General features: G+C 30.5%; 1 protein-coding gene across 2 annotated transcripts; it reads right to left on the bottom strand.

Annotated features, from left to right (window-relative positions):
- Positions 1 to 51: 51 nt before the first annotated feature.
- LOC140051828 (alpha-N-acetyl-neuraminyl-2,3-beta-galactosyl-1,3-N-acetyl-galactosaminide alpha-2,6-sialyltransferase-like) lies at positions 52 to 24,001 on the bottom strand. 2 transcript variants are annotated; one of them, XM_072097149.1, is made up of 6 exons: positions 23,920 to 24,001; positions 12,732 to 12,877; positions 11,195 to 11,635; positions 9,367 to 9,791; positions 7,201 to 7,308; positions 52 to 3,481 (listed from the first exon to the last, which is right to left on the bottom strand). In XM_072097149.1, exons 2-6 carry the CDS (start codon positions 12,771 to 12,773, stop codon positions 3,070 to 3,072), a joined length of 1,428 nt encoding a protein of 475 aa, XP_071953250.1. In that variant the 5' UTR covers positions 12,774 to 12,877; positions 23,920 to 24,001; the 3' UTR covers positions 52 to 3,069. The 2 variants fall into 2 exon arrangements, with proteins under 2 accessions (XP_071953250.1, XP_071953251.1); XM_072097150.1 differs by lacking the exon at positions 23,920 to 24,001 and adding an exon at positions 17,288 to 17,554.
- Between the last annotated feature and the right edge of the window lie 3,692 nt (positions 24,002 to 27,693).

The following is a 27,693-nucleotide window of genomic DNA, read 5'->3' as shown; positions in this document are numbered from 1 at the left end:
CGTTTTTTAATGTGTCATTTTATTGTCACATAATAGTTATTTTACCTGAAAAAAATGTAATTTAAAGCAACAAATACTTAAATTGTCTGTCAGACAATGGTTTTTGGGTTTCTTTTCTTTTTTTATATGTGAATAAATATTATATTTTTGTTACAGAAGTGAATACTCAATTTCTGTCACTTTAGTTAATTTTATTGCTAAGGTCAAATCTGGGGGTCACTTCATCACCCTAGATATTTCAATTGTGAAGTATCCTATTACAAACACAAACTTTAATGGACTGTTTCGATAATAATTCAATGAATATCTGACAGTGAATATACCAGAAATGCTTTGGGATTTGTAATTTTAGCATGACATGTCCTAATAGACTCTTTCCCAGACGTTTTTTGGGTCTACTGTGAATCAATAAATCATAGTGGAGTTTCCATTTTCACAAAACTGTCTGTCCTTAGAACTATAACTGCTGCTTGCTTTAGCTTCTGATTGAGTAGTCCTAATGGGACGTAGCGGGCTAGAGCAGCAGCGTGAAAACAATGAATAATGTTTAGTAATAATTATGCTGTTGTAAATAAATTATTGTGGATGAATAAGTGTATGGTGTAATAATATAAATCACAAAATAAAATAACAAATAAAATAATAAATTAATAAAGTGGTAAGGCTTTCTGAAGAAATCATAAACTCAAAAGAGAAAAAAGCATTTTAGTGTGAGTAAAATATGATTTTATTCGTAATAATATACTCGGTATTGGCAAAGTTTGGTCTGTTGTTATACGGTAATGTAAACAAGAAACATTGTTTATATAAATGCACAAATAATCAAAATAACACTACAAATTAACATGCAACATCATCTTAAAATACTACATTGTATTTTATGTCAAAAATAATCATCAATAAATTAGTTAAAAAACATAATTCTATAACATTTTGAACCTTTGGTTATTAAGTGATTATTAGTTTAAGTATGGAGATCCTAACTTATTCGTCTATGGTTTAGTTACAGCATATTGATACAGTCTTTGTAATGCATGGAAATCACAACTAATTAAGCATCAACTTAAGATCCATTTTAGCACTGGCCAAGGGTCAAAGAAATATCAAAACATGACACTTAATTCAATCACATGAGTTTTTAATCCTTTATCTCATCATACCATATAAATTTAGAAAAATACAAATTTACGGCGAGTCACCCCTCAGGAAATTACTTGCAACCCTGAAAACAATAAACATGCTGAAATCACATCATAATAGCAGGGTATAACATGTTGTCTGTGCTTTGAACAGTGTCGGCTAAAGCATTCTAAAACCTTCAACTTTGAAAATGGTTTCCTATGTTTTTTTGCATATTCAAATTTTAATCATAGTATACGACAAGTATATTATTATTTTATAATCCTGTGCAAAATATACAGTTTACTACTGTACTACTATTCAGAATAGGCTTTGAGGAACCAAATAGAATGAGAGTTGTATTGACATATTGAAAGAAACTAAACCGTTGTTATTTTTTAAATGGCCAAAGCCGCTCTAGATAGATTAAAATAAAATACACTAAAAGTATTTAATAAATACATTAACAATAGTTTTGATTCTTACTCAGTAACAAACATAAAATTAATTTACATACATTTAATGGCTTTCGTGAATTTATTCGTTTTTAATCATTATAACCAATATACCTATCGTTGTGGTATTTAAAACTATCAGATTAGCACCAAAATAAAAGCGTGTTGTATACTACAAACTTAAACTATTACTTAATTCTTATCTAAAGAAATAAATTATACACAAATTAACAAAACTTGACATAAAATCTAGAATAAACACGATCATTTAAAAGATAAAATCTTAAAATATGATTGTAAGTATAAAAACATGCATCTTAATTATTTACATAATACACTCTTAATAATAGGTTATTAAAATTAAGATAAATATCTTAATACTAAAATACAGTCCATGGCACATTTGGGGATACATTAAAATAGCACCAAAAGGAGGTTGAAGAAATGATTGCCATAGAAACTACTGTTAACATGTTTAATAAAACAATGTCACAACAAAATTGCAAATTCTTTATGGACGCAGCTTTCACTCAGCCTCACATAATCCTGCAGGATTACATTTTCCCGCACATTACATGTTCCCTATCAATGACATGTTCCCCACACATGAACATGTTTCTCTCCCATGACATGTTCCCACACATGAACATGTTCCCACACAAGAACATGTTCCCACACATGAACATGTTCCCACACATGAACATGTTCTCCCACACATGAACATGTTCTCCCCCCATGACATCTTCCCTTCCATGACATCTTCCCTTCCATGACATCTTCTCCCCCCATGACATCTTCCCTTCCATGACATCTTCCCCACACATGACATGTTCCCTTCCATGACACATTTCTCTACCAATGACATGTTTCCTATGAATGAAATTCTCCCGACCCATGACATGTTCCCACCCACCTGGAATGCAAAGTTGATTCCATTTTCATCTAAACTGCAGCATAATCAAACCACTAACACATTCTACCCTACTCAATGTTGGTAATGTTGTCAACATTCCAAGTTCATGTACTGGCACTCATTGTGATATATATAAAAATAATAAAACCCTTCACTTTTTAAAATGGTCATCATCATCATTGCTGGCCATTTTCAACCCACTGCAGCAGGGTGAAGGCCTAGTGTCCAAGTTTACTTTATTTGTTCTGTTCTCATCCATTATAGATTGCTTGGCAAATGTCATTGTGCCATCTTACTAACTTCACAATGGAATTTGTAAAATGACTAAACATCCAAATTTCACAAAACTCCAACCAACCAACATATTGATAGCATCAGTTATGATAATAATCAGATTTAACAATGTTTACTGTTTTACCTATACTTACATCAGGAAGTACGGTAAATCTTGCTAACCCCTTCTGACTGAGGGCTTTATTTTGTTTGGAATTTGTTTGAACATATAAATTAAAGCTGTTGAAAGAAATTGCAAGTAGCAAATTACAAAAGATATTTGGTTTAAAGTACTTTTCAACCAAGTACTTATTTCTTAGGTTTTACAACTGGTACCTTCCTTCTTACAATGATCTTCTTAATTATTCTTTTAACGATTGGCCTTCTAACTCCGTTCTCATCTGGAGGGCCTTCAATTATCTTTTTCTGTATGATAGTCTTTCTAGGAATTTCTGGTAAAGAACCGTTAGCTTTAGCTTCACGATACAATTTTAGGAATGGAGTCTCAAGTTTATTTGTTGAATTAGAAGAATGAGAATTGTTCCAGGAGGGATAAAGAAACGTGATGTTATGTCTATGAGCCCATCGTGCAAAGATCGCCTTCTCTGTTATGAACTTATGACCTGAGGTCAAGCGTTCCTCACTAACTTTGTAATAACTACATTCTGTTTTATCATCTGGTTCATAATAGTGGTAAGGTGTGCTATCATTTGGATGTAATCTGAAAAAAATAAAAGAGGAAAAATAATCGAAATATTTAAACAAAATTGAACTTCAAAAACATCACAGTAGGGTTTGAAATGAATTAAGTAAAACAAAAATCATTGTTTGAAGGTTTTTTTTTAAAGATCAAAAACGATTATTATAATAATATATATAGGCCTATAAATTAAAATAGTACAAAAAGTACACATTAATTCTTTTGCATTTTCTTTTTGTTTTAATTTAACTACAGTTAATTAAAGTAAAAGCTGAGTATAATGATTTTAGATAGTTAATTAATGTGTATTTATGCGTGTGTTTATGTTTTAAGCCCATGGGACAAAATAATGTCTTTTTTGTACTGCCATGTGTAACTTTATTTCCTTTATCTGTTCTGAAACTTTACCAGAAAATGACACTTGTAGCACAAACGGAACTGGAAGAAAGGAAATTGGTCTCTCTGGTAAATTGTACTAGTTAAAGGGTAGATAAGGGTTAGTAGCATCATCTGCAAGGAGATATTAATAACTCATTGGTAACAGCAACAGCAGCAGCAGACATGGGTACTATATTTAGTTAGGTCATTATACTTTGTCCAACTACATAAAACATGAAAACCAAATGACCTTACAGCAAAGTAATAAGGAAATAATTAACTATACAGCTGTAAAATTCTCATAATAATTAAGGAATTGGAGTTCAGGGGTCAAGGTAATTCATGATGAATAACATACCTCCCTGAAAAAAAATGGGAGATTCCAAACAATTCATTTACTTTTTTATACATACAGTAAAGTCTGTACACTAGTACTCAGCAAATTGGCAACCCAATTGGCAACCCAATTAAGTCTGTTGGTATTCTATTACCATTAATCTCATTGCTATGATTGCTTTATAATAATTATTATTAATTTAAAAGGCATGAGAGACACTTCACACTGCCAAGATAAGCTGATAATATATTACCTACCATTACCATACTGTATACACAGTAAACCATTTTTTGTTAAAATTTACAATTTGTTCAAGATTACAAACTTATTATACCATGGAGAAATTTCTTCATGGTGAAGAAAAATGAATGAATAAAAAAGTAATTTAATATTAAAACATTTTCTAATTTAAACAATTATTCCAAGGAGGTACAGTTTTATGAACACTACATGATTATCGTCAGTGTAGGCTAACATCAAACAAACCGGCCTACATTTTTATAAATATTTTCTACACATACATACAGTAGGTGTATGTCTACAGAGTGTAATATACAGTTGTACAGTCAATAATAGCTGAAGGAATGTTTTATCTTGATATTTACCTCTCAGCATTTTGATTTAGCCTTTTGATTACTTTATATTTCATTCTCAATTGAAATCAATACTCTGTTATACAATCCACAGCTTTGCAAATTTTGTTCAATTATTTGCCAAATGGTTAATAAATAATGAATCAAATACATGTAAATTTACAGAATAGACTGCATCAAATCTAGAACATTAGACACACTAGGGTGCACACAGTATAGGAACCCAAAAAGTGCACTTGTCAGTAAAAATTAGGTCATTCCTTCAGCAGGGTCAGAAAGAGGACAGACCTAATTCTGCTTGGAAATTATAGTACTATGATGAGAATAAAGTTGACCTCACAACTTTAATAAAATGTACTTTTTATTTCAATATGCTAACTGTTAACAGATATGCACATTATGACTATTAGAATATTAATATCTAAATTTAATATCTTGTATATCAACAAAGTTTCTAACGAAAACAAGACGGACATAAGTACAGTGCTTGACAAACACCTGAATATTTTAATGGTACCTTGATTGATGAATCTAGTTAGTTAACATTAAAAGCTTATTTTTGTCATATCTTTTGCAGTTTAATTTTCAAAATTTAGGTGGGAGCCAGGTCTGTTTTTTTACAATAACGATTACGGGCACTAAATAAAAGACACTAATTATTGGCCGGATAGAGAGTACTTCAACCCTTGTCTCTGAAAGTCGCAAGTACTGCTTATATTCCCGGCAAAATCAATAGTCATATTGAATAGGTACTGGTAGAAAGCAATAACAATGCAGCAGGTATCTATACCAGCATGCCTGTGAGAAAAGGACGACTATTGTGTAACAGTAATCAAATTCATTCCTCAAGATGAATAAATTAAGTTAGAATAGTATAAGAATCACGATTGCTTGTCATCATTTTTTAATTATCATATTCTATCAAGTTTATATTAATAGAACCCAAGATAATAAAAGTTTTATTTATCAGTGTTTCTTTTGTATTCAATGCATGCTTCTCTTTTATACCAATGCGGCAATATCTTTGTAAGATACTAATAATTAATTCAAGATTCTGAATACAATTTTTTGTTTGGTATTTCAACATGCTGTTTTTAACAATTAATGCTATAGACTGTGTTTTGTTATTTTAAATAATTTGTGTATTTTATTTTTCCATCTTCATTTACTGCTGTGTTGTTTGTATCAATTTACTCATCACATTGATTTTTTTTTTCCCGTTTTTTTTTTTGCTTCTTCTATTAAATTTAATCTTCTATTTTTAAAATATTTTAAATTCATATTTCACAGTTAATTGTTTACTGTAATTTATTTACAAAATTTATGGAAATTATTTTAGAATTGTTAAAAAATGAATAAATGACTTTATTGATTGTAAAAGACAAAGAATAAAGTGCAACAGAAGTTGAACATAAGAATGAACCACACAAATTGTGCAGTTTTCAATTTACTTCACTCTAACTCAAATTTCAATATTGATTTTTAAGCTTTTGAAAGTATCATAATTTAGTAAAAACCAATACTAGTAGTACTGTCGCAAATCAATTATAGAGAAAACCTGAATTATTAATTTTCACGTTCAAGTAACCATTAATAACGTCATGTTAATTACTAAGTGTGCTTTTGACAATCATTGTCTATGCACGTCATACTGTTCTTGTCAAATTATAATAAATTACCTAAAACTTGGCAGTGGGTGTATTTTAATGGGTAAATCATTATGGTTAAATATAGTCCAGTTCACTCTCCCAATATTGAACATCGTCCGTCCGTGGGCTAACATGTCTGGTTTTTTAATTCCTATCCTCTTTTTCTCTTCAATGTGAAATTACCTAAAATTTGGAGTGGGTGCTGTTGTAATGGGTAAATCATCAGTATAATTAGGTTAATATAGTCCACTCTACCAATACTGAACATTGTCCGTGGGCTAACAATTTAACATGTCTGGTTTTCCAGAAATTCAGTTTTTTTTCGAATTTCTATCCTTTTTTTCTCTTCAATTTAAAATTACCTAAAATTTGGGAGTGGGTGCATCGTTCATAAAATATGAAAACAATTAGAGCACCTCCTTTGGGACAACACTACTAAGGAGAGATTTCCTGGGAAAAGAATAAGGGGAAATATGTTTTGACAATAAGGCCAACTCCTATTTTGGTGACACGCTCGTTTATAAGGCGACACTTTCCTGTGAAACAAACAAGACTATGTTTTAACCCACTACGTTCAACCCCAATTAAGAGGACACTGTGTTGGGTCCTGAAAATGTCAGAAACCTTTTATTTTCGGGGTGTCTATAAAACGAGACGATTTATGCTGGTGTGGTTGTCATTTCTTTATCATTGCCTTCTGGTGTGAGTTTTCAAGAGTGTTCTACAGCAGCTAATATGGGTCGTTCAGTAATTGTATACAATGATAACAAATATGATACTTACAGGCAGTGATTTTCTTGAACAAGTCCAAAGACATCAATTTTATCACAAACATCTATTGAAAACAACATTGTCATCCAACCCGTTGTTAACCAAGTTCGAGCTTCTCGCCTTAAAAACAAATTAAGTGAAGAAATCTGGTAAAAAATTACACTAAAATAGTAGTAAATGTATTAAAATTGTACAAATCAGAGAGTAGACCCAATTTGTTTGACACATTTTTAAAATATGCTGCTTTTTTCCTGATTGTTATTTTAAGAGTTAAATCCATTCTATATCTAATTTTTATTTAATGTTAATTTTTTTGTATTAAATTGTAATTCTGTGAATGGCTGTATTTTTTTGTATCAAAACAAAGAGCCCGTTCGGACGGAAAAAATTTACACGTGTAATGGTCGCGTGTGAAGTAAATTTTGAGATAAACTTGGAGCCTGTTCGGACGGAACAAATTTACACGTGTAACGGTCGCGTGTGGTGTAAATTTTGAGATAAACTTGCTGTTTCAAAAATCCACCTCATGAGGTGGATTTTTCAATTACACCTTAAACCGCAAGCTGATTAACCGCAAGATAAGGAGCAATTTGACCTTAATAGTGTAAAGAGATGCATGAAATATGACCTTTACACGTGTAAATTGTTCATCGTCTGAACGATCATTGATTACACATGTAAAGTTACAGATGTAACTGATTTTACGTCCGAACACCGCCAAATTGTATTTGTAATTCTGTCAATGGCTGCTATGTTTTTGTATATCAAGAATGATTATCATTGATTATACAAAGTCTTACAAAATACTTGAATTGACTGTTATCAGCAACAAATACTCCAGACATTGTTGTGAACATCAATATTATCATAGTAACTGATAAATACTGCAAGTAAATGCATAATTTCATAAAATTTTAATCACAATATTCAATATTCAGATTTTATCACTGGTATCCTTAGCTACAAGTAAACATATAATTTAATTTATTTTACAGAAATCGTCTGCAGTTTCAAATCATCATGCATCAATGTTTATTTGGAATTTAAAAACATTTTTTTTATTCACAATGGGATGCAATGTACATTGAAGAAACATGGCACATTTCCGGCTTGACCTTTTGACATTTAAACTGGTGGGAAATGATGACAAAATCAGATGGAAGAACGGAAACAAAATGCATTATACAACATTGTGAAATGTACAGTACTATATATTTCTACTCTTTCATGTTTAGTCATACTGCATTGTAACATTTACTGATAAGTTCAGTAATTTGTAAATTAATTGTATAAATAGATTTGTATTCATTATTATTAAATAATATATTCAGCAAACTTTGTACAGTATTTAAATTGATTCTTCTGTTTAATTTTGCATAATTAAATATTTATTTAGATTTTAGTTCATATTAAGACTATAATGTTTAGTGTTTAGCAGCTCACCTCACCTACTTTCTACGTTTTGTTTATTATCAAATTGTTGTATTTTTGTTATTAGTAGTAGTAGCATAATTGTTAGAAAAGCATGGTGTCATATGATTGTGACTACTGCTGGTATTAATAGTTTATATTTTCACTAGACATTCGCCGATTCTTTGCCAATGTACTTTTAAGTTTTAGCCATGGCTGAAAGGGATGCATTAATTGTACCCATTAACACAAGCCACATCCCTAATAGCCTTTTGTGTACTTTTCAAAATGTTCAGGTTTTCACATTATGTTTTGTAGCAGCTGTGGCTGCTCAGCTTAACATCCTTTATTATAACACAGATTATTTTCCTTGACCTTTGTGGTACAGGTTATCCTGCGAACTCCAGACTAACAAATCTTTGCTGCTGCAAAAAAATAACCTATTAATACTCATGTTTTTTTTTATTTTATGTCTTTAGGCACATGTGGCCAAGGATTACCACCAATAGTATATTAAGCACTGTCCTGATACAGGGGCTATTTTATGAACAAATTCACTCTACACTTCTTGAATGATGAACTGGGTGCACACAGGTTATAACTGTGTACACTGGACCTCCTGTTTATAGTCCTTATCCGAGGAGACGTGAAAAGGTCTATGTCGGTTTATCCAGGTAAGCTAGGCATGAAGTAGACCCAACACAGAGATGCAAAGTTGGCCATTTTGCAGCCATGCCTTAATAACAATAAAATATTTTAATAACATACCTTGTTAAACCAGTTTCTTTGTGGAATGTAGTTTCTGCATATTTCATTTTTTCACTGTCCAACAAATACATTTCCTTATAGCCATATTTTAAGGAAAAGTTTTTGGCAAGATTAAAATATTTGTCTGTTTTTCTATTAATTTGTATATTATATAGCCATGGTACAATCATCTTCTCTGGCATAGTGGAAGTGTTCGCTAACGTCTCTTTCTGCAAATCCTCTGATTGGTTCAGCCATAGCATGTTTACATGACCCATGACCCGAACTGTTGTCTTTGTCCCAACAAATTTTTCGTAGCCTTTGATTGGTGCAGAATTCATACGAATAACGCATTCATATTTGTCAATTTCTTGACCAGCGGTGGAGTTGAGAAGATGACCTGAGCTGGCTACAACAGCACATTGTGAACAGTGAAGCTGTAGTTTCTGAGGGGAAAATAAATTGTAATAGTTTCATCATCTTTATTTCTGTATATGATGCTCAAAGTATAATCCTAGCCTCAACTATACTCCCATGCCCAATTACTGTAATCTCAATTTAGGTTATTAAATTTGGACGAAAGACTTTGGTAATTAAATGCCATTTTAATGATATCCAAGTATAATCCCACCACCCCTAATTTATACACCCATGCCTTCTGAAACTATACTCATTCATACAATTTTAATACAGAGAGAAAAAAAAATCAAAGCAAATTGCAATAATTAAAATGATGAGTTAAAAAAGGGTATTGTTTGTCTAAGAACCTTGGCATACAGTAGTACAGTACGCTGTTCTAGGAAATGCAATTAAAACTAATGCCTTGAGTTTTCAGTGACAAAATATTGATAAAGAACAAATACTGTTACTAGGCCTACTGTACAATGTTTAATCTTATTTATTAATTAATTTGCATTTTTTTAATGTATTTTTTATGTAAATAACTGCGGGGTTATCATAGCATTGTTTTAAAATACTGAATACTGTAGCGCAAAACGTTGCATATAACCTAAGCTATACTAAGAGTAATTTAGATCCAAATTTATTAAAATGAGTTCAACAAACCTACAGTAAGTTATCTGTAAAAATGTATATTTATGATAAAAAATAATAAACAAACAAAAAATCCCATGTGTGAATGAAGTACATCCGTGAATAAACAAAATAAATTATTATTATTACTTAATCATATTAAAATTTATAAATTTTTATTATAATTTATAAACAATACACAGTAGAAGTATTTTTGATACTACTGTAGATGTACTAAAAAAAGACCTGTATTTCAATTCCAATATTGAATTCATTTTGATCAAGGATAAACTAAGATTAGTAAATCTACTACTATAACTACAATATCAGCTGTTTGGATTTGAGAATGAAATATTTAGCTTGATAAAATTTTAAGCAGTTGACTTGTATTGATAATCCAAGAATGTTAAACCAGATTTCTTTAAATATCAAAATTGAAAAAAAAATTCTTAGATTCTGTTGAAACAATATTAAAAATAGGCATTCAATTATATCATTTGTTTGTTTTTCATTACAGCTTTGAGAAAACTTCTTCTAAAATAATAAGATTGGTTTACAACCAGTCAGGTACCATGCAGTATTCTACCAAGCTATCATGAATCAAGTTTTTCATTAATTTAAATTATTGATAACTTCTTGTCTATTTTAATTTATGTAGAGTACATCGAGCGCTTGCTTATATGCGCTATATAGAATGAGTTACTGTATTATCATCATCATCATTATATTATCCTAAAAAGATTCTTTATTTAACCTACTTTCTTGTATTTACAGATCATGCCAAATGCATTTATAGACTCTTTAAAGTATTCCTTACCTTATTATCAAGAAGTCCCCAATAACCTTTAACAACAGGAGCTTGGGTAACCGGAACTGGTTTTTCAGTTACATTTATTTTCGTTGTTACAGGAACATTTGTAGAACTTATTTTTTTTGGAACACTAAACTGTCTTGTCCTTGCATTATTATACTTTTCTGGTATAGTATATTTAATTTCACTAAAATTATTTCTTAGTTGGAACAATTTCCAATATTTTCGTAAAACAGTTAAGTTGTATGCAGCTGTTCCCTGCGTTGTAATGCGCGTTGTTGAAGCAAGGCTTGCAGAAGTACATCGTATTGTATCTTCTACAAATAATGATTGGTAAAATCGTCTAAAACGTGAATCCTTTTGGTGACTTTCATGAGTGTAATAGAGAAACAATGACGAGGCAATTACTGAATACCAAAATATACCTAAAATTAAATTTTTTCGATTCTGAAATATAAAAACAAAAAAAAACGGTTTAAAACATACAGTAGTACTGTTGCAATTGTTAACATCTAAAATTATTCAATTTAAGATCTACAGTACATACACACATTGTTTCATAATGTTTGTATGATGGTAATCTACTGTGTAAGCTAAAGTCAACTTTGCAGATAACTGAAATAAAAACCAAACACCTATCGATCAATCAATATTAACAAAATTAGGGGTTTTTTTTAGAAAACGATTTAGTACCAAGTTTGATTTTACTGAGGAACTTATTCCAAAAATTATAGACTAATATAATAGCAGAGTTCAATTTTAACAGACTACTGTATAAACTTGACTCTTTGCCCAATCCTCTAGTAAACCACTAGGTAGATACATTTAAATACATTATTACCAGACGGCGCACCATACTTCAATTCAATAGAAACTTGGTGATAGTGTAAGTAAGCATTGAAGATGAGAGATCAATAGCAACAAGGTTCAGGTTTGAACTAAAAAAAGCTAAATTGTAGACAATATATACTGCTACTGGAGAAAGAGGGGGAAGACACTTCATTTTAATAATATTTTTATTTCATTACATCAATGAAATTACAATTAAAAAACATTACCTTTTTTGGAGAAAACCTAAAATTAATGAAATTACTAAACATTAATTTTAGGGTATTTTTTCCAAAAAGGTAAATGTTGTTAACATTATGATTACCACCACAAATGTACACACAAACACACCTTATCCTGAATACCAACCATGCATAGAAGCCAAGCCAAGGTGTGGTGGTACAAAAGGATGTGATTGATATGAAGGAAGTATACAGGCTCGTGGTTTGATTCATTTTTAAAAATATGTTTCTGTAATGTTTTATATTTGTGAAATGCTAAAAACAGGAAAGAATTCATGCTTTTAAAATTAATGATGAAATATTACTGCTGTAGGTATTTACAGTACAAATTGTTTGGTTTAGCAACTTTCATGTTGGATACAGTTACTAAAATTGTAAAATTAACGAATTTAGATTTTGTAAAAAAAAAATATTTTTGTTTTAAATCAAATAATGCTTGTGATTTAAGAAACAAAATAAAGGTTTTTTTTTACCAGGCAAAAGTACCATTTTGATCTTCTTGATGGCAGCCTCATCTCAATTGAGTTGTAATAAATTTATAATTCCATTTTGCATCAACAAAAACTAATATATTTATTGCAATCCATCCTTGTCTTTAATCATCTGACATTTAATCATCCTAAAAAAAAGAAACTGTATTGAATGAAAAAATGAAATTAATGATCAAATAATAAGCATTAGTACTTATTTTTATAATGGCTAAATTATTAAACTGTATTATTGGCACAATGAAGTCAGTTACCGGTATAAGAATTTGAAATAATACAGTTTTGCCTCAAGCTGTTTGAACTATTGATTATCAATGTTTCTATCTCTGAACACATCATAATTACCAAGCTATTCTTACCAACAAAATAGAGATTTTAATGCTTTCTTGATGGTAAATATTTGATTTGTAGCCAGAAGGTATTACAATATTCTGATCATGTGAATATAAAATAAATTGAATGATCATTAATTTTTATGAGAAAGAAAGAGAACATTAATTTGGATAAGACTCATGCAGCAACCATGTTAAGGCTGATCAAACGCAATTCATTTAGTTATTGTATTTATTCAAATAACATTATTTTTAGAGAGCCTTTATTCGGCGGAAGCATTTATTTTTTTGGGATGTTTATGGTAACATGTATAATCAAATTAATTCTTCCTAAATATGAAAAAATACACCACAATTAATACCAAGAAGTGATAAAATACAGTAAAAAATCAAAATGCTCGGTCAATTGTAGATGATGGAATTCAATGAATTCTACTACCAATAGAATATATCCTCTCTATTAATAAAGTTTTATTTATTTTTTTGCATTAAAAACTTACATACTAGTAGTACCAACTACTCATAATGATTATTATAAAAACTTACCTACTAGTAGTACCAACTACTCATAATGATTATTATAAAAACTTACATTACATACTAGTAGTACCAACTACTCATAATGATTATTATAAAAACTTACATACTAGTAGTACAAACTACTCATAATGATTATTATAAAAACTTACATACTAGTAGTACCAACTACTCATAATGATTATTATAAAAACTTACCTACTAGTAGTACCAACTACTCATAATGATTATTATAAAAACTTACATACTAGTAGTACCAACTACTCATAATGATTATTATAAAAACTTACCTACTAGTAGTACCAACTACTCATAATGATTATTATAAAAACTTACATACTAGTAGTACCAACTACTCATAATGACTATTATAAAAACTTACCTACTAGTAGTACCAACTACTCATAATGATTATTATAAAAACTTACCTACTAGTAGTACCAACTACTCATAATGATTATTATAAAAACTTACATACTAGTAGTACCAACTACTCATAATGATTATTATAAAAACTTACATACTAGTAGTACCAACTACTCATAATGACTATTATAAAAACTTACCTACTAGTAGTACCAACTACTCATAATGATTATTATAAAAACTTACCTACTAGTAGTACCAACTACTCATAATGATTATTATAAAAACTTACATACTAGTAGTACCAACTACTCATAATGATTATTATAAAAACTTACATACTAGTAGTACCAACTACTCATAATGATTATTATAAAAACTTACATACTAGTAGTACCAACTACTCATAATGATTATTATAATCATTCCTCCAAGGAAACTAATTAATATGTTAAAAATAAATGAAGTATTATCATATCTGAATGAAGATAATAAAGTTAGTGTGTAAAATAGGTAGATTCATTTAACTTTGATATTAATATTATCTTCCATGATTGATATTATCAGTTCTAAACTTTTCATCAAGATGATTAAAGATATATTGATTATGTGACTGTATCGTACTAATAACAACAAAATACCTATTTAATCATGGTAATGCATTGTGTAATACTATAGCCCAACTAATATTAAACTAGATTTAATTCGTCACTATGACGAATTATAGGTTATATGCATTGATAATTAAAATAAAGATAATTTATTTTTAAAAGATATTTTGATTCATTGATTTTCTCAGATTCTTTAAATAATATATAATATATGATAGGACCTTGCTAACGCGAATACAATAGCCGGTATCACAATCCGATCAAAGATGTCATAAACCACATTTGCTGTTACATAATAATAAAGACATAAGTTATTTTTTATCTAGATTTCATTATAAATCATGTGTATAATATATACACTAAGAAATAAATTTGAACAAACAATACGGATAATAAAAAAAAAATTTATTTCGTTTGCCAAGGTGAGACTCGATCTCGGTACCTTGAGTGCCATAGACACGAGCACACACCACCGAGCCATACACAACTGACTAAAAATTGTAGAAAAATTCCTCCGTGTATTTACTATGCAGTAACCACTTTGGTGCAGATAGATTATTACATACCGCAATGAATTATAATTTTTTACTATGATGACATCTCTAAAAATGTACAAAAATGATACACTGTCAAACTATATACTTTTAACTTTAATATATGAACTTTTGAAGGAAGAAAGTTAATGTTAAGTTTGTTATTTTGGCCTAAGAAAATGTCATAATTTGTTTGATTGTCGAAATGAATTTTTTTAAATTTAATATGCAATTAATTATGGCTTAATCAACTTTTGTTCCCTTAGTTTAATAATAAATCATACATAAGATACATACACTTCAAGAAAATTAAATAAAAAATATGTGTTCCCGAGCATTCTGACGATCTATATTAATTTTAAAATTTAGCATATTTTCACCATTTTGTTAACTTACACGTGCGTAGCCTGTCACTTTTGACGTGCTCGTATAAGGCAATTACGCGTTGAAAAGTGAATAAAATATGATGATATTATTAAAGAAAGGTTGTACAACCGAAATCGGACAAAAAGAGTGCGCATTAACGTATAACGCGCAGTGCGCGTGCAAAAATCTGCGCACTCATGGCAATTTTTTAAACGCTTAAAATTGCCTGAAACGTACTCTAATTTCATCGAAAATAAATTTTGACAATTTTGAACATTTTAAGCGCGCGTACGCAAGCGTTATATGCGCTACGCACGTAATTGTATTGCCATATGATGAAATATGACCTGAAATTTATGAGTACCAAATTTTGTTTAATTGTGATTCATGCTTGTGAAGATATGATTACAAACGTGATTTCGTAAAATCGCGCGTAGACCGCGTAATTTTTGATTACGCATCGTGAAAATATAACCACATCGATTCCTGGCCATAAGGAATATACTCTGAAAAATTGACTTAAATAGATGAAACTGATATCAAGATAATTCACGGACAAAATAGTGCTAAGGAAAGAATAAATAAATAAATAAATAAAGATTTTGACAGAATCAAGAGGTTATATGCATGATAATGCATATAACCTAATTACATAATGACATTGTGGGAAATGTGAATACAATTTACTGGATATGTTAATCTAATCAATTGATATGAGATTTTTTTATATTTTAACTTGACGTCATAAAGTACTCGTGCTTGGTGGAGGTAGACGCCCACATCCACTATGACGAAAATGTCTGGAGACCTGAACTACCAACTTTTAACTATAACGACGCTTTATTTTTTATGCCATTCCTTAATACATAATAATATGTTTGTTTTCTTACTGTACATTGGCGGATCCAGGATTTTGAATTTTAGGCCCAGTGCCTTGGATCTTGCAGTATGTTGGATATATTTTTATGTAAACCACATTTTATATTATTATTACTGTATGGCTATCCTGTATTGGTTTTTGACTGTTGGATCTTTAATAAATAAATAAATAAAAATTGTAGCTACTACTTAGCAGTACACTCATGTACAGACTAATGAATGTTTTTAAATTCTGTATGCATTTCTTCAGGTCTATGACCTCTTTAAACTATACTTACTGTGTAGGCCTATAATCTGAAATTGTGTTCCTAAAAATGATCAATATCAAAATTTCGTTGTGATTTACAAACTGTTTCCACTCACTCCCTTCACTCAATTTAGTTGTGATTTACAAACTGTTTCCACTCACTCCCTTCACTCAATTTAGTTGTGATTTACAAACTGTTTCCACTCACTCCCTTCACTCAATTTAGTTGTGATTTACAAACTGTTTCCACTCACTCCTTTCACTCAATTTAGTTGTGATTTACAAACTGTTTCCACTCACTCCCTTCACTCAATTTAGTTGTGATTTACAAACTGTTTCCACTCACTCCCTTCACTCAATTTAGTTGTGATTTACAAACTGTTTCCACTCACTCCCTTCACTCAATTTAGTTGTGATTTACAAACTGTTTCCACTCACTCCCTTCACTCAATTTAGTTGTGATTTACAAACTGTTTCCACTCACTCCCTTCACTCAATTTAGTTGTGATTTACAAACTGTTTCCACTCACTCCCTTCACTCAATTTAGTTGTGATTTACAAACTGTTTCCACTCACTCCCTTCACTCAATTTAGAGAGGCACATAAAGCAACATACTATTACTTACAGCAGTAATTGCATGAATGCTAAGTAACACTATAATATTCTTACCAGTGGCCACCTCCAGAGACCTGTGTGTTATGTTAACCTACCAGAGCTCAGTTCATACTTAATGCAAGGCATTCAATGCAGTCATCATAAACAATCCATTGTTTATTAAAGGAAGAAAGTATTTAACCATTTCCTGGAAGTTTGATCCAAGGCAAATGCAGACAGACTATAAAGTCACTCTGGCAAAATGTACCAGCAATTAATTAAAATGATTCCTTTACCTTCCGTGTATATTTAAGTTCTATATCAGCTGATTAAATTTAGAGAGTAAAAAGACAAAAAAAAAAAAAAACAAAACAAAACAAACAGTAACATGTGTTGTAGTGCATCAGCATGAGCATTTCAAGTAATTAAACGTAGATTATAATAAATGACATTGTTTATACATATGTTCTTTAATTCTTTAATACCTACTGTATAGACCTTCTCTCATTGTTGTGATAGTAGCAAATACTGCATTGTGTGCCAAAGGCTGACAATATCACGTAACGCTTAAAATGTTTGCTATTAACTTTCTCTTATTCATGTACTCTAATATATTACGGTTTGATTTTGTGACTTATTATAATTTACACGCTGAGTATGTCTGTCTGTCTGTCTGTCTGTCTGTCTGAGTATGTCTGTCTGTTTTCACATATGTTTCTATTCCATGTGTGTGGTTGAATATTCAATGTATTATGATGCATCTGGTTGTTCAACTGCTTCTACTGGTGGTGGTAACTCAAACTATGTAGGCGTGTCATTTTCTCATCAAATATAGCTCAAAAAGTCACTGGTATTACTATTAGTTAATTGCATATATGGTGACACCATGTCATGGTGACACCATGTCTTAACTATATACCAATTTAAGGGTCTATTTGCAGACTATACAATAATGAATAACATTTTAGGTAGTTATGGAAAAAAAAGATCTAGCAATTTAACAATCATGTTTACTATGATTTTTATGTTAATAATTAAGATATAGTCAACTCTGTATGTATTGTTTTTTTTGCATTTTTTAAAACTAATTATGTGGATTTTATGTCCTGCCTGACTTTTTTGCAATTCTTAATTGTATCATGAAGATCAAATTCATCTTACCTACTGTACTAACTTGAATATGTATTAATACATTTCAAAATTGAATTTATAAATGCAAGATCCGTTGATTAAGATTCATTGAATAAAGGGAAACAAAGACAACTCACTGTTTCACAACAAATATAAAGTCTGCATTTATTGTCTTTTTTATGTTAGTCCACATTTCAAATTTTTTCTGAAAATACATAGTGTACAGTACATATGAAACGCCACATGTGCCAAAATAATCATCTTTTTTAACTAATATTATTACAGTATTAAGTCAAAACTCCATTTGGAACCCACACTAAAATCTAATGAGCATGACTCATCTTTTTCATATTCATAATACAATATTTACAAACAAAAACAGATTGACTCAAAAGCATCATACTCTTCAAAATGATCAAATATAGTAGATAAAAATGTTAATTACATGTGGAGTTCTTGTTGATTAAAAAAAGTGTAAAGTCTTGGAAAAAAGAAAACCACAAAGACATAATGTATAGTTGATTCTAAATTTAATCTACGTTTAAATTGAAATATTTATTTATAGAATATGTTGATTTAAAGGATTAATTTTTATCTACTCTTTATTATTTTCGCAATATCACAATAACAAATTCCTTCTCTGTCATATTTTTCATCGATATATTGAAGGCATTTCTTTGAATTGTAAATATTTTATACATATAGGCCTACTGTTTTTTAAATTTTTATTTAAATACAGTTTTATTGATGTTGAATCCTTGTATAAAGAAAATGTGTTAAAAAAAGTAAAAAGTATCATTGATGATGAAACACATCCTCTTCACAAACAATTTGCTCTCATGAATTCTGGCATAAGACTACGTGCACTTAATACCAAAACAAAACGGTTTAGGTGCTCGTTTGTACCTAATGCTATACACTTATATAACTCCAGAGTACAAAGGTAAAATGTAACCGCTTTTGTTTATTTTTATAGTTTTAATGCTTTTATATAAACTTTAAATCATCGTTAGTTCAATATAATAATAAATCATATAATATAATTAAATAATAATAATTTTTATCTAATTTTAACAATTTTTAGCCTCTTAACTTTTTGTGTGTGTTTTTGTAAATTGTATTTTATATTTGTGTATTTTGCCAGTTTTCAAATCACATTTCTGTTTTTTAAATGGACAATAAAGTATATATGACTATGACTATGACTTATATGGTTGTTAAATCATAATGTGAATTGTTTCCATTTCCAAACCTCTAATGAAACTTTGTATTTTTCAATATTTTATTATTCAACTTCTGTTTCCAATAATAGTCAAATATAAATAAACAATTAATTTTTATTATTATCATTACTGTAAATAATCACTGCAGTATATATTTTATAAAATATAAATTTTTTTGGTAAAATTCACTGGTTTAGTTACCATTATAATACCAAAATTCACTGGTTTAGTTACCATTATAATACCAAAAAAATGTATGATTGTTCGAATAAAGTTCACACATATTTATATATGTTTTTCTTTGCAATTTTGTTGCAATAAAGCTTAATTGAATAAAGGATGATCGAAGTATATTGATTGAAATGTTGAGAAACTCAACAGTTCTTTCAGAACTATAACTCATGGTTTTCAACATATTGATTTCATCATGAAAACCTTCAAACAATATATATTATAGACAATTGAAAGAAGTATTGTTCAATGTTATGAAATACAATTTGTGTATTAATGTGTTGATGTCAGAATCAATATTATTGAAAGGCCGCCAAGTACAGTCTTGCTAAAAGGCTGCCAAGTATAGTCTAAGTGCTAAAACTTTCATTTACAGCTGCTGCTTTGGAGATTTTAATAAAATAAAACATACTGTTTAAAAAGCTAACATAGATTTCATTTCAATAAATTACTCTTGAAAATATCACTTTTAATTAATTTTATAGGCACAGACGAAATTCTATTACTCAGCAAGGAGGATTTGGGAGGGTGGGGAGTGGGTTCAATGTGAATCTTGAAAATTAAAAGTGTTTAGTGCTTTACCACACACTGTTTTGAACACTGTACTGTATATGACATTCGATCTTTTTTCACATTTAATAAGTATACAATATAACAATAATAATCTAAATATCTTTTATGGATTTTCTAAAACTAACATCAACTTGCTTTTCGATCGAAATGAGCATTGGCAAGGAGAAGGATGCCGATTAGTGTCTGTACCTGTGTGTGTCACTGATTTGATATGATAAAAACAAGTATTACAATTAATCTCAAATCACAATTTTCTTTTTATACTTTTTTTCTAAGATTTATTTTAATCGCTTTTTTCTTTGAATAAACCATAGAGATATTACTATAATATCTCTATGAATAAACATACCAGGATGTGTGCATAAATAAAACAAACAATTAATATAAAGATCATACATGATGGTTTATTAATCCACAACAAAATAAACTCATTTGGAAGGTTTGTTAATTGAGCATACAAATTAGTTTATTCAAAGATGACCTTTGACATCAATCTAAAGAAGTCAAGTAAACTTAATAATGTCTTCTAGGATTTCCTTTATCTTTGCAACAACAAGCCAGTTCTACTTTTATTAGAACTAAATTTGAAAGTAACCGGCTTGTCCTATTCCTACATTTTAAACTTTACACATTGATGTGTTCTTATCTTAATTTATTAATACTTCAAATTTAGCATTTAATGTTATTAATTGGCAATTTTCATTTATGCTTAATTTCCAACAAAACATAAAATATGTGTATTGGCGGACTGTGGTTGTTTTTTATGTCTTTGTGGAAATGAAATACTACTGTAAAGTGTATATAAGGAAAAGAAATATGTACAGTAATAAATGTTATCAAACATTCGTAGAGAATAATCTGTTTTAATAAAATTTTTTTTAATGGCAAAAAGCTTTCTAGAGTTTCATATGATTAGTTATCAGTCTATATTGTTCTGGTATTCCAAGATTGACATTGGATAGTACAAAAGAAAATGTTTCATTGTCACATTGTCACATTGGGTCTGTTTCTGCTGCATAACGCAATTTAACCGGTTATTTTAAAATAGATTAAAAATAGATAACAATAACAAGACCGCGTTTCTGCTCAATTTGTGCTCCGAAATAACCGGTTAAATCTATGGGTGGTCGTCGAGCAAAACGTCATCATTACCCAAAATGCAATACACTCAGACGGAAGTAGTAAGTTGGCTGTTTGTTTACATCGACATCAGTACACGGTAGTACACACGTGTGTGATATTGCCATCTTAAACATGTTAACATAATAAAATGTTGTCTCCAGGTCTACAAATTTTGTTTTTTTGTAAAGCCTACTTACCATCGGTAATAAAATTAATTCTCATGGCGCCTTCAATAACATGGGGAGGGTCGTGCAGCGCCCGACCGCCTAGGATAATTTTTATCTAGCCTAATTCCTCAACAAAGGCGATATGACACACGGCCCTTCCCACGTGAACGACTGTTGTCTTTCGCGAGCGCAGTCCTACAAAAAACCAAACGGAAACAATATTAAACATTGTTTCGTATATTTATGTACTAACATAAATAATAACACATTTCTATGCTTAATAAAATCATATTTAATATATTATCAAAGGCTCTTATAACCTTTGTTTGCGGTCGATGTGATGTTTTTCTAAAAAAATTATATGTAAAATGATCAAAGTAAGATTGTTCATTGTTCTCCTATTAAAGGCACTAAGGGCGTGCCATAAATACGCTCGTTTGGATTAAGTTTTTGTTGCTAAATTCATCGTTTATAACATAAATTCGGATGATTTTTGCTATAAAATTTGGGTTTTCATAATTAATTAACCATTATCTACTCTCGTTTGGTAGGTATTTCCAACATTCTGAGTCCCTTTTGTTTCCGTTTTGGTGTTTATATAGGACCATCCATACCCTCTCCTTCGTTCGCGAGCGTGTACTAACGCCTCAAATTGCTTAGAAGCTTGTTGGGTAGTCCCCGGAACTCCACCCCAAATTCCTCTTTTACTTTCGCAAAAATGCTCTTATTTATTATCTGTGATTCTTTTCTATTGCCTGCCATCCTTCTCCGTACTTTCTCTCCCCCCACAACTGAATAACATATCTTGTGATTTCATTCATCCACATACATGTTCACTTCTTCGTTCGACTGTCAAAACCACGAGGAAAACACACATCGTGTATGCGACGGTATCTGACCCGGGGTCACAACTGTCAATCAAATAACCGTTATTTCGTGTTGCAGCTAAGAATTGCTCAGCGATAACCGGTTAAACGGCGTTCTAACACCGATTTAAATTGGTGTTTTTAACCGGTTACCACAAATTTGTCCTGTTTCTGCTGCCAAGAAAATGGAGTTAATTTATTCACACCGATTTTAATTTATTCACACCGATTTTAACCGGTTATTTTTTATGCAGCAGAAACAGGCCCATTGTCACATTGTTTTAATATTCACTTGTGTTATAATGCAATTTAAATATTATGACATACTTTCATTTAATCTGGCAACCAAAAAAATATTGTTCTTTTGTTATAAAGTCAAACAAAATACTGTTCCATCTGGTAGATTTCCATTATATGGTGAATGAGTATAATAGCACTTTCGGTAATGTAACGTAATCTGATTATTATTAACACGATTTTCTATAATTAACATAATAATAATATAATCGTTTAATTAAGTAGTATAAGTTTCACTTTGCCCACATAGGCCATGAGGTCTTATTTGTTTTAATTTTTTTATTTAATGTTATTTCAACAATATTTAATGAAGGTGGTCAATCCAGCTGAAGCTTTTTATTAGTAACATGTTGGAAAAGAACAACATACGGTGAAAATAAATATAATAAAACACTGGATTCAATTAGAAAAACATATTTTACTTTCAATATAATTATTAATACATTCCACATTTTTCTGATAGAAGAAAATTTCTAAGACTAAGAGGCATCTGTAAATGCTAATACTACTGTAATAGAGGTGTGGTGGGTGATTTTTACATTGTATGTGTTTGACAAACTCTCAAGAAAGGAGCAAAAAAACAGTGAAATCTGAAAGTCTTGACAAAAATAAACCTAGGCCTACATTCAGAACATTTTGTTGAAAATCAAAACATTAAAAAAAAACAAGAGAAATGTTTATAGGCCTAGAAATAAACAAAAACAAACGGTATGAGGTAAAAAATACCTAAAACATATGTACACATTTGTGAAGACGCAGACTAGTATAGGTCTAGATCAAGAGGAAAATTAACTAGTGCTCCCCCCCGATATGTGGTACGAAAGCAGTGAGACCACACCGCACTCTGTCCGCACATGATACCTAGGCTCTGCTATGCTAGAGAGGTGGCCGGCTGGATTGAAAAAGTGAATAAATCTGATATAAAAAGATGACGGACTTTTTAAAATAATAATCATAGAATTTACCGTTCTAATATTGCTTTTAAAGAAACAGTATTAAAGAATGATTTCCTTAATACAAGTTCGAACGGTTAATCTTATAAATATTTATAGAAAAATAATGATAAAACACACTTGAAAATAGAAAAACATACTTACCATTCTCTCTCTCATGAAAACAGGATACAGTACAATAATCCAACATCGCCGCGAGGGCATTTCTTCGACAGTGGCAAATTTCAAGCTAGAGATTCGTCTCACGTTTCATTTCTCCGATCCTCGAGTTTTAATTTTGTGAACTTTCTTATAAAGAATTGCCAGGATATTTATATTTATCACCCATTACAAAATTTGAACCAATTATATTAATTAGTACCTGCTCAAAGTAAAACAGTGGTTGACCAAATTTATTGTACATTTAACATGCTTAAAATAAATGTAATTTTATTTTCATATTTGTACAATATAATTTATTTCTATATTATTATTGTGCAAAATAAATAAACTGTTTAAAATTACGTACCCTCTTAACTGGTTTCAAACTTTTTAAATAACTAAATATTAAATTAAACAAGAAAACACAGAGTTCTTTTATTTATATTTGTTTATTATTGTTTTCTTGTATTTGTATTGTAATCATTGTAAGTTAGGTAAAAAAAAATAGACCTAATATAAAAAAAAAATCCTTGCAGAACTAGCATGGAATTACTAAAAATCTTCTATTAATCAACAATGTACCTTGAATTTTTCTATCATCTAAATATCTGTTTTATTTAAATTGTCTGTGTATTTTGTGTATTGTTTACCATTTATACACTGTTGTTGGATCTTGAATAAATAAAGATAAAGATAAAGATAAATTTATTGAACTAACGAAATAATATTTTTAGAAAATTATCCAAAATGCAGAGGTATATTCAACTCTACTTCTCTACGGAGCGCCATTTATGCCTTTTTAAACATTGATTACCAGGGGTGGATTGCTATAAAACAGTCTTAACTGATGGTCTTAACTCCCCGATTAAAGCCGGCTTTATCAGATAGACGGTCTTATTAAAGCCACTCATGATAGACCATTGCTATAAAACAGTCTTAAATAAGACCACGTAAAGTAACAAATTGAGGGCGTACTTTGCGCGTAGAATACCAAATAAGGTAATGTTCGTCACGCTTGTTCAATTCACAATCATAACTTAACAGCAAAGATAATATTTATATTCTTTGTTAACAGTACGTACATTTCTACGCGAGAAAATCCATTCTAGGCCTATATAACAATAAAATCACTGTTATTATTTGATTTAACACTTAAAACTCGTTCAATTGGTTGTCTTTGACGATAAATAATACGTAAAAGCAACAAAAAGAGAGGTTTAAGACTGTTTTAAGACTCCTTCGAGTAGGCTTTAATTTTAAAGACCGTTTACAGGTTAGACCGCGGTATAGCAATGGTCTATAATATAAGACTACTTGCTACGTCACGAATTATAGCCGGCTAAGCGCTAAGACCGGTTATAGACCGCTTATAGCAATCCGCCCCTGGAATTTAACAGTGTGGCGTGTTGACTGCGAATGACTAACAATACCATCTTTCTCACTACACCTGCACAACCATTGCATAACAACGCACAGCATACCAAACCGTTTCGTGGAGCACAATGATATAAAATATAAATAGGCTAACGTCACTTAATTTTAATATCTTTTCGTATGTTAATACACTGTGCCCAAGTGGACCTAATTTGAAGTCACTTATTTCAATATCTTTTCGTATGTTAATACACTGTGCTCAAGTGGACCCAGTTTGGAGCGAGTGGAGCACAGTGACATGATATAACATAGAAATAAGTCACTGAATGTTAATATCTTTTCCTATGTTAATACACTGTGCTCCAGTGGACCCAATTTAAGTTTCAATATATTTTCGTATGTTAATACACTGTGCTCCAGTGGATACAATTTGGCGCCAGTGGTGGAGAACAGAAATATTTCAAACTTGGTATATGTTCAATATCGGTTACTTCATCCGTAATGCAAAAGAAAAATTAGTTTCAAGTCCTATCAGTAATTTTAATAACTTGAGTTTGTCTAAAATAAATACTTATTTAGTGTCCCCATACAAAAACCATCGGAGAGACAAACTATCTGTTTAAAACATGTTTATTCTGGGACGGTTCGGCCATACACACACCAACTACCATAAACGTTTATTCATAACATATTACAATACAATAATATCATGCATGAATCGGACATTTCGCTACCAATTTTGTATTGACCGCAATACAATCTTTCCCACTACACCTGCACAACCATTGCATAACAACGCACGGCATACCAAACCGTTTCGTACACCTGCAATGAAAAAAAAATTCAATTCAATTTTTAAAATTGAGGGCGGCAAACATAAAATTTACAAAATCGAATACACTGTTGAAAAAAAAAATTTAAATAAAAAAAAGGTGTTAAATGTGCTCTCCCTGCCTCAGCACTAAGGCCCTGCCACAGCCTTTTGGGGTCATTTCCACCACATCACCAGATGCATTGATGTTGTCGCCTCATGGTGTGTGGTGGAAAGGGGGACGTATAATTCTGTGAACCCCAAACACAGTGGTCGCATACCTTTAACTCTATTCCACCGACCAGGATGGGAATCGAACCCACGACATACGTGTTGTCAACACGACGCTCAAGCGACTGAGCTAACTGGTCATTTTAGTTTTAACAAGGTTAATATGATAGTTATGACGTGATGATGAATTACGTAATGCACGCATAAATAGACTTTTATCAGCTGGTCAGTCATGAACTACTTTGTAGCGTAACGGGTAATGCTCAGATTCGAGTGCTCTCAACACTAGTAGATCAGGTTCGAACCTCTACAGAATTTTTTTTTTTTTTTATGGAAAATAATAAATATTATCTTTATTTCATTTTGAAAGAGAGATATTATTAAAATCACTAATGTGGCTTGAAACTAATTTTTCTTTTGCATTACGGATGGAGTAACCGATATTGAACTTATATACCAAGTTTGAAATATTTCTGAATTCGATAAATATTTTTTCTAGAAATTTTTGTATGTGACTATTTCCCTGTGCTCCACTGGCGCCAAATTGGATCCACTGGAGCACAGTGTATTAACATACGAACATTTCTTTTGTAAAAAAAAAAAACTCCTTGATTTCAATATATATTTCTTGGTATATTTTTAATTTAAGTTGCTCAATTTACAGGGAAAAAATCGAATTCCTAACCGTTTTTTTTTTTTGTCAAAATCATTATTAGAGTTTAACATGTGTCGGAATTATATGTTTTTTCATAAGTATTATCTTAAGCGAACGCAAGTTATTAAAATCACTGATGTGGCTTGAAACTATTTTTTCGTTTGGTTTACGGATGGAGTACCTAACCGATATTGAACATATATACCAAGTTTGAAATATTTTTAAATTCCAGAAGTATTTTTTCTCGATGTTTTTGTATGTGACTATTTCCCTGTGCTCCCATTGGTGCCAAATTGGGTCCACTTGAGCACAGTGTATTAACATACGAAAAGATATTAAAATTTAGTGACTTTTTTCTATTTTTATATTACTGTGCTCACTGGCGCGCGCGCCAAATCGCGTCCACTTGAGCATAGTGTATATTAAATACGAAAAGATATTAAAGTTCAGTGACTTTTTCCATTTTATATCACTGTGCTCCGCTGGCGCCAAATTAGGTCCACTTGAGCACAGTATATTAACATACGAAAATATATTAACATTCAATGACTTATTTCTATATTTTATATCACTGTATGTGCTCTCCTTTCGCCAAATTGGGTCCACTTGAGCACAGTGTATTAACATACGAAAAGATATTAAGATTCAGTGACTTTTTTCTATTTTATATCACTGTGCTCCACTGGCTCCAAATTGGGTCCACTTG

The sequence above is a fragment of the Antedon mediterranea genome, chromosome 6 (assembly GCF_964355755.1).
Source record: "Antedon mediterranea chromosome 6, ecAntMedi1.1, whole genome shotgun sequence".
Lineage (NCBI taxonomy): Eukaryota > Metazoa > Echinodermata > Crinoidea > Comatulida > Antedonidae > Antedon > Antedon mediterranea.
This window is presented reverse-complemented; position numbering and strand designations above follow the sequence as displayed.

Excerpts from the sequence above, each read along its gene's own strand:
- LOC140051828 (XM_072097149.1), bottom strand. The coding sequence starts at position 12,773 with ATGAGGCTGCCATCAAGAAGATCAAAATGGTACTTTTGCCTG. Across the intron at positions 11,636-12,731 it reads CAAAATGGTACTTTTGCCTG|AATCGAAAAAATTTAATTTT; the intron begins GTAAAAAAAAAC and ends TTTATATTTCAG. Across the intron at positions 9,792-11,194 it reads GGGGACTTCTTGATAATAAG|AAACTACAGCTTCACTGTTC; the intron begins GTAAGGAATACT and ends TTTTCCCCTCAG.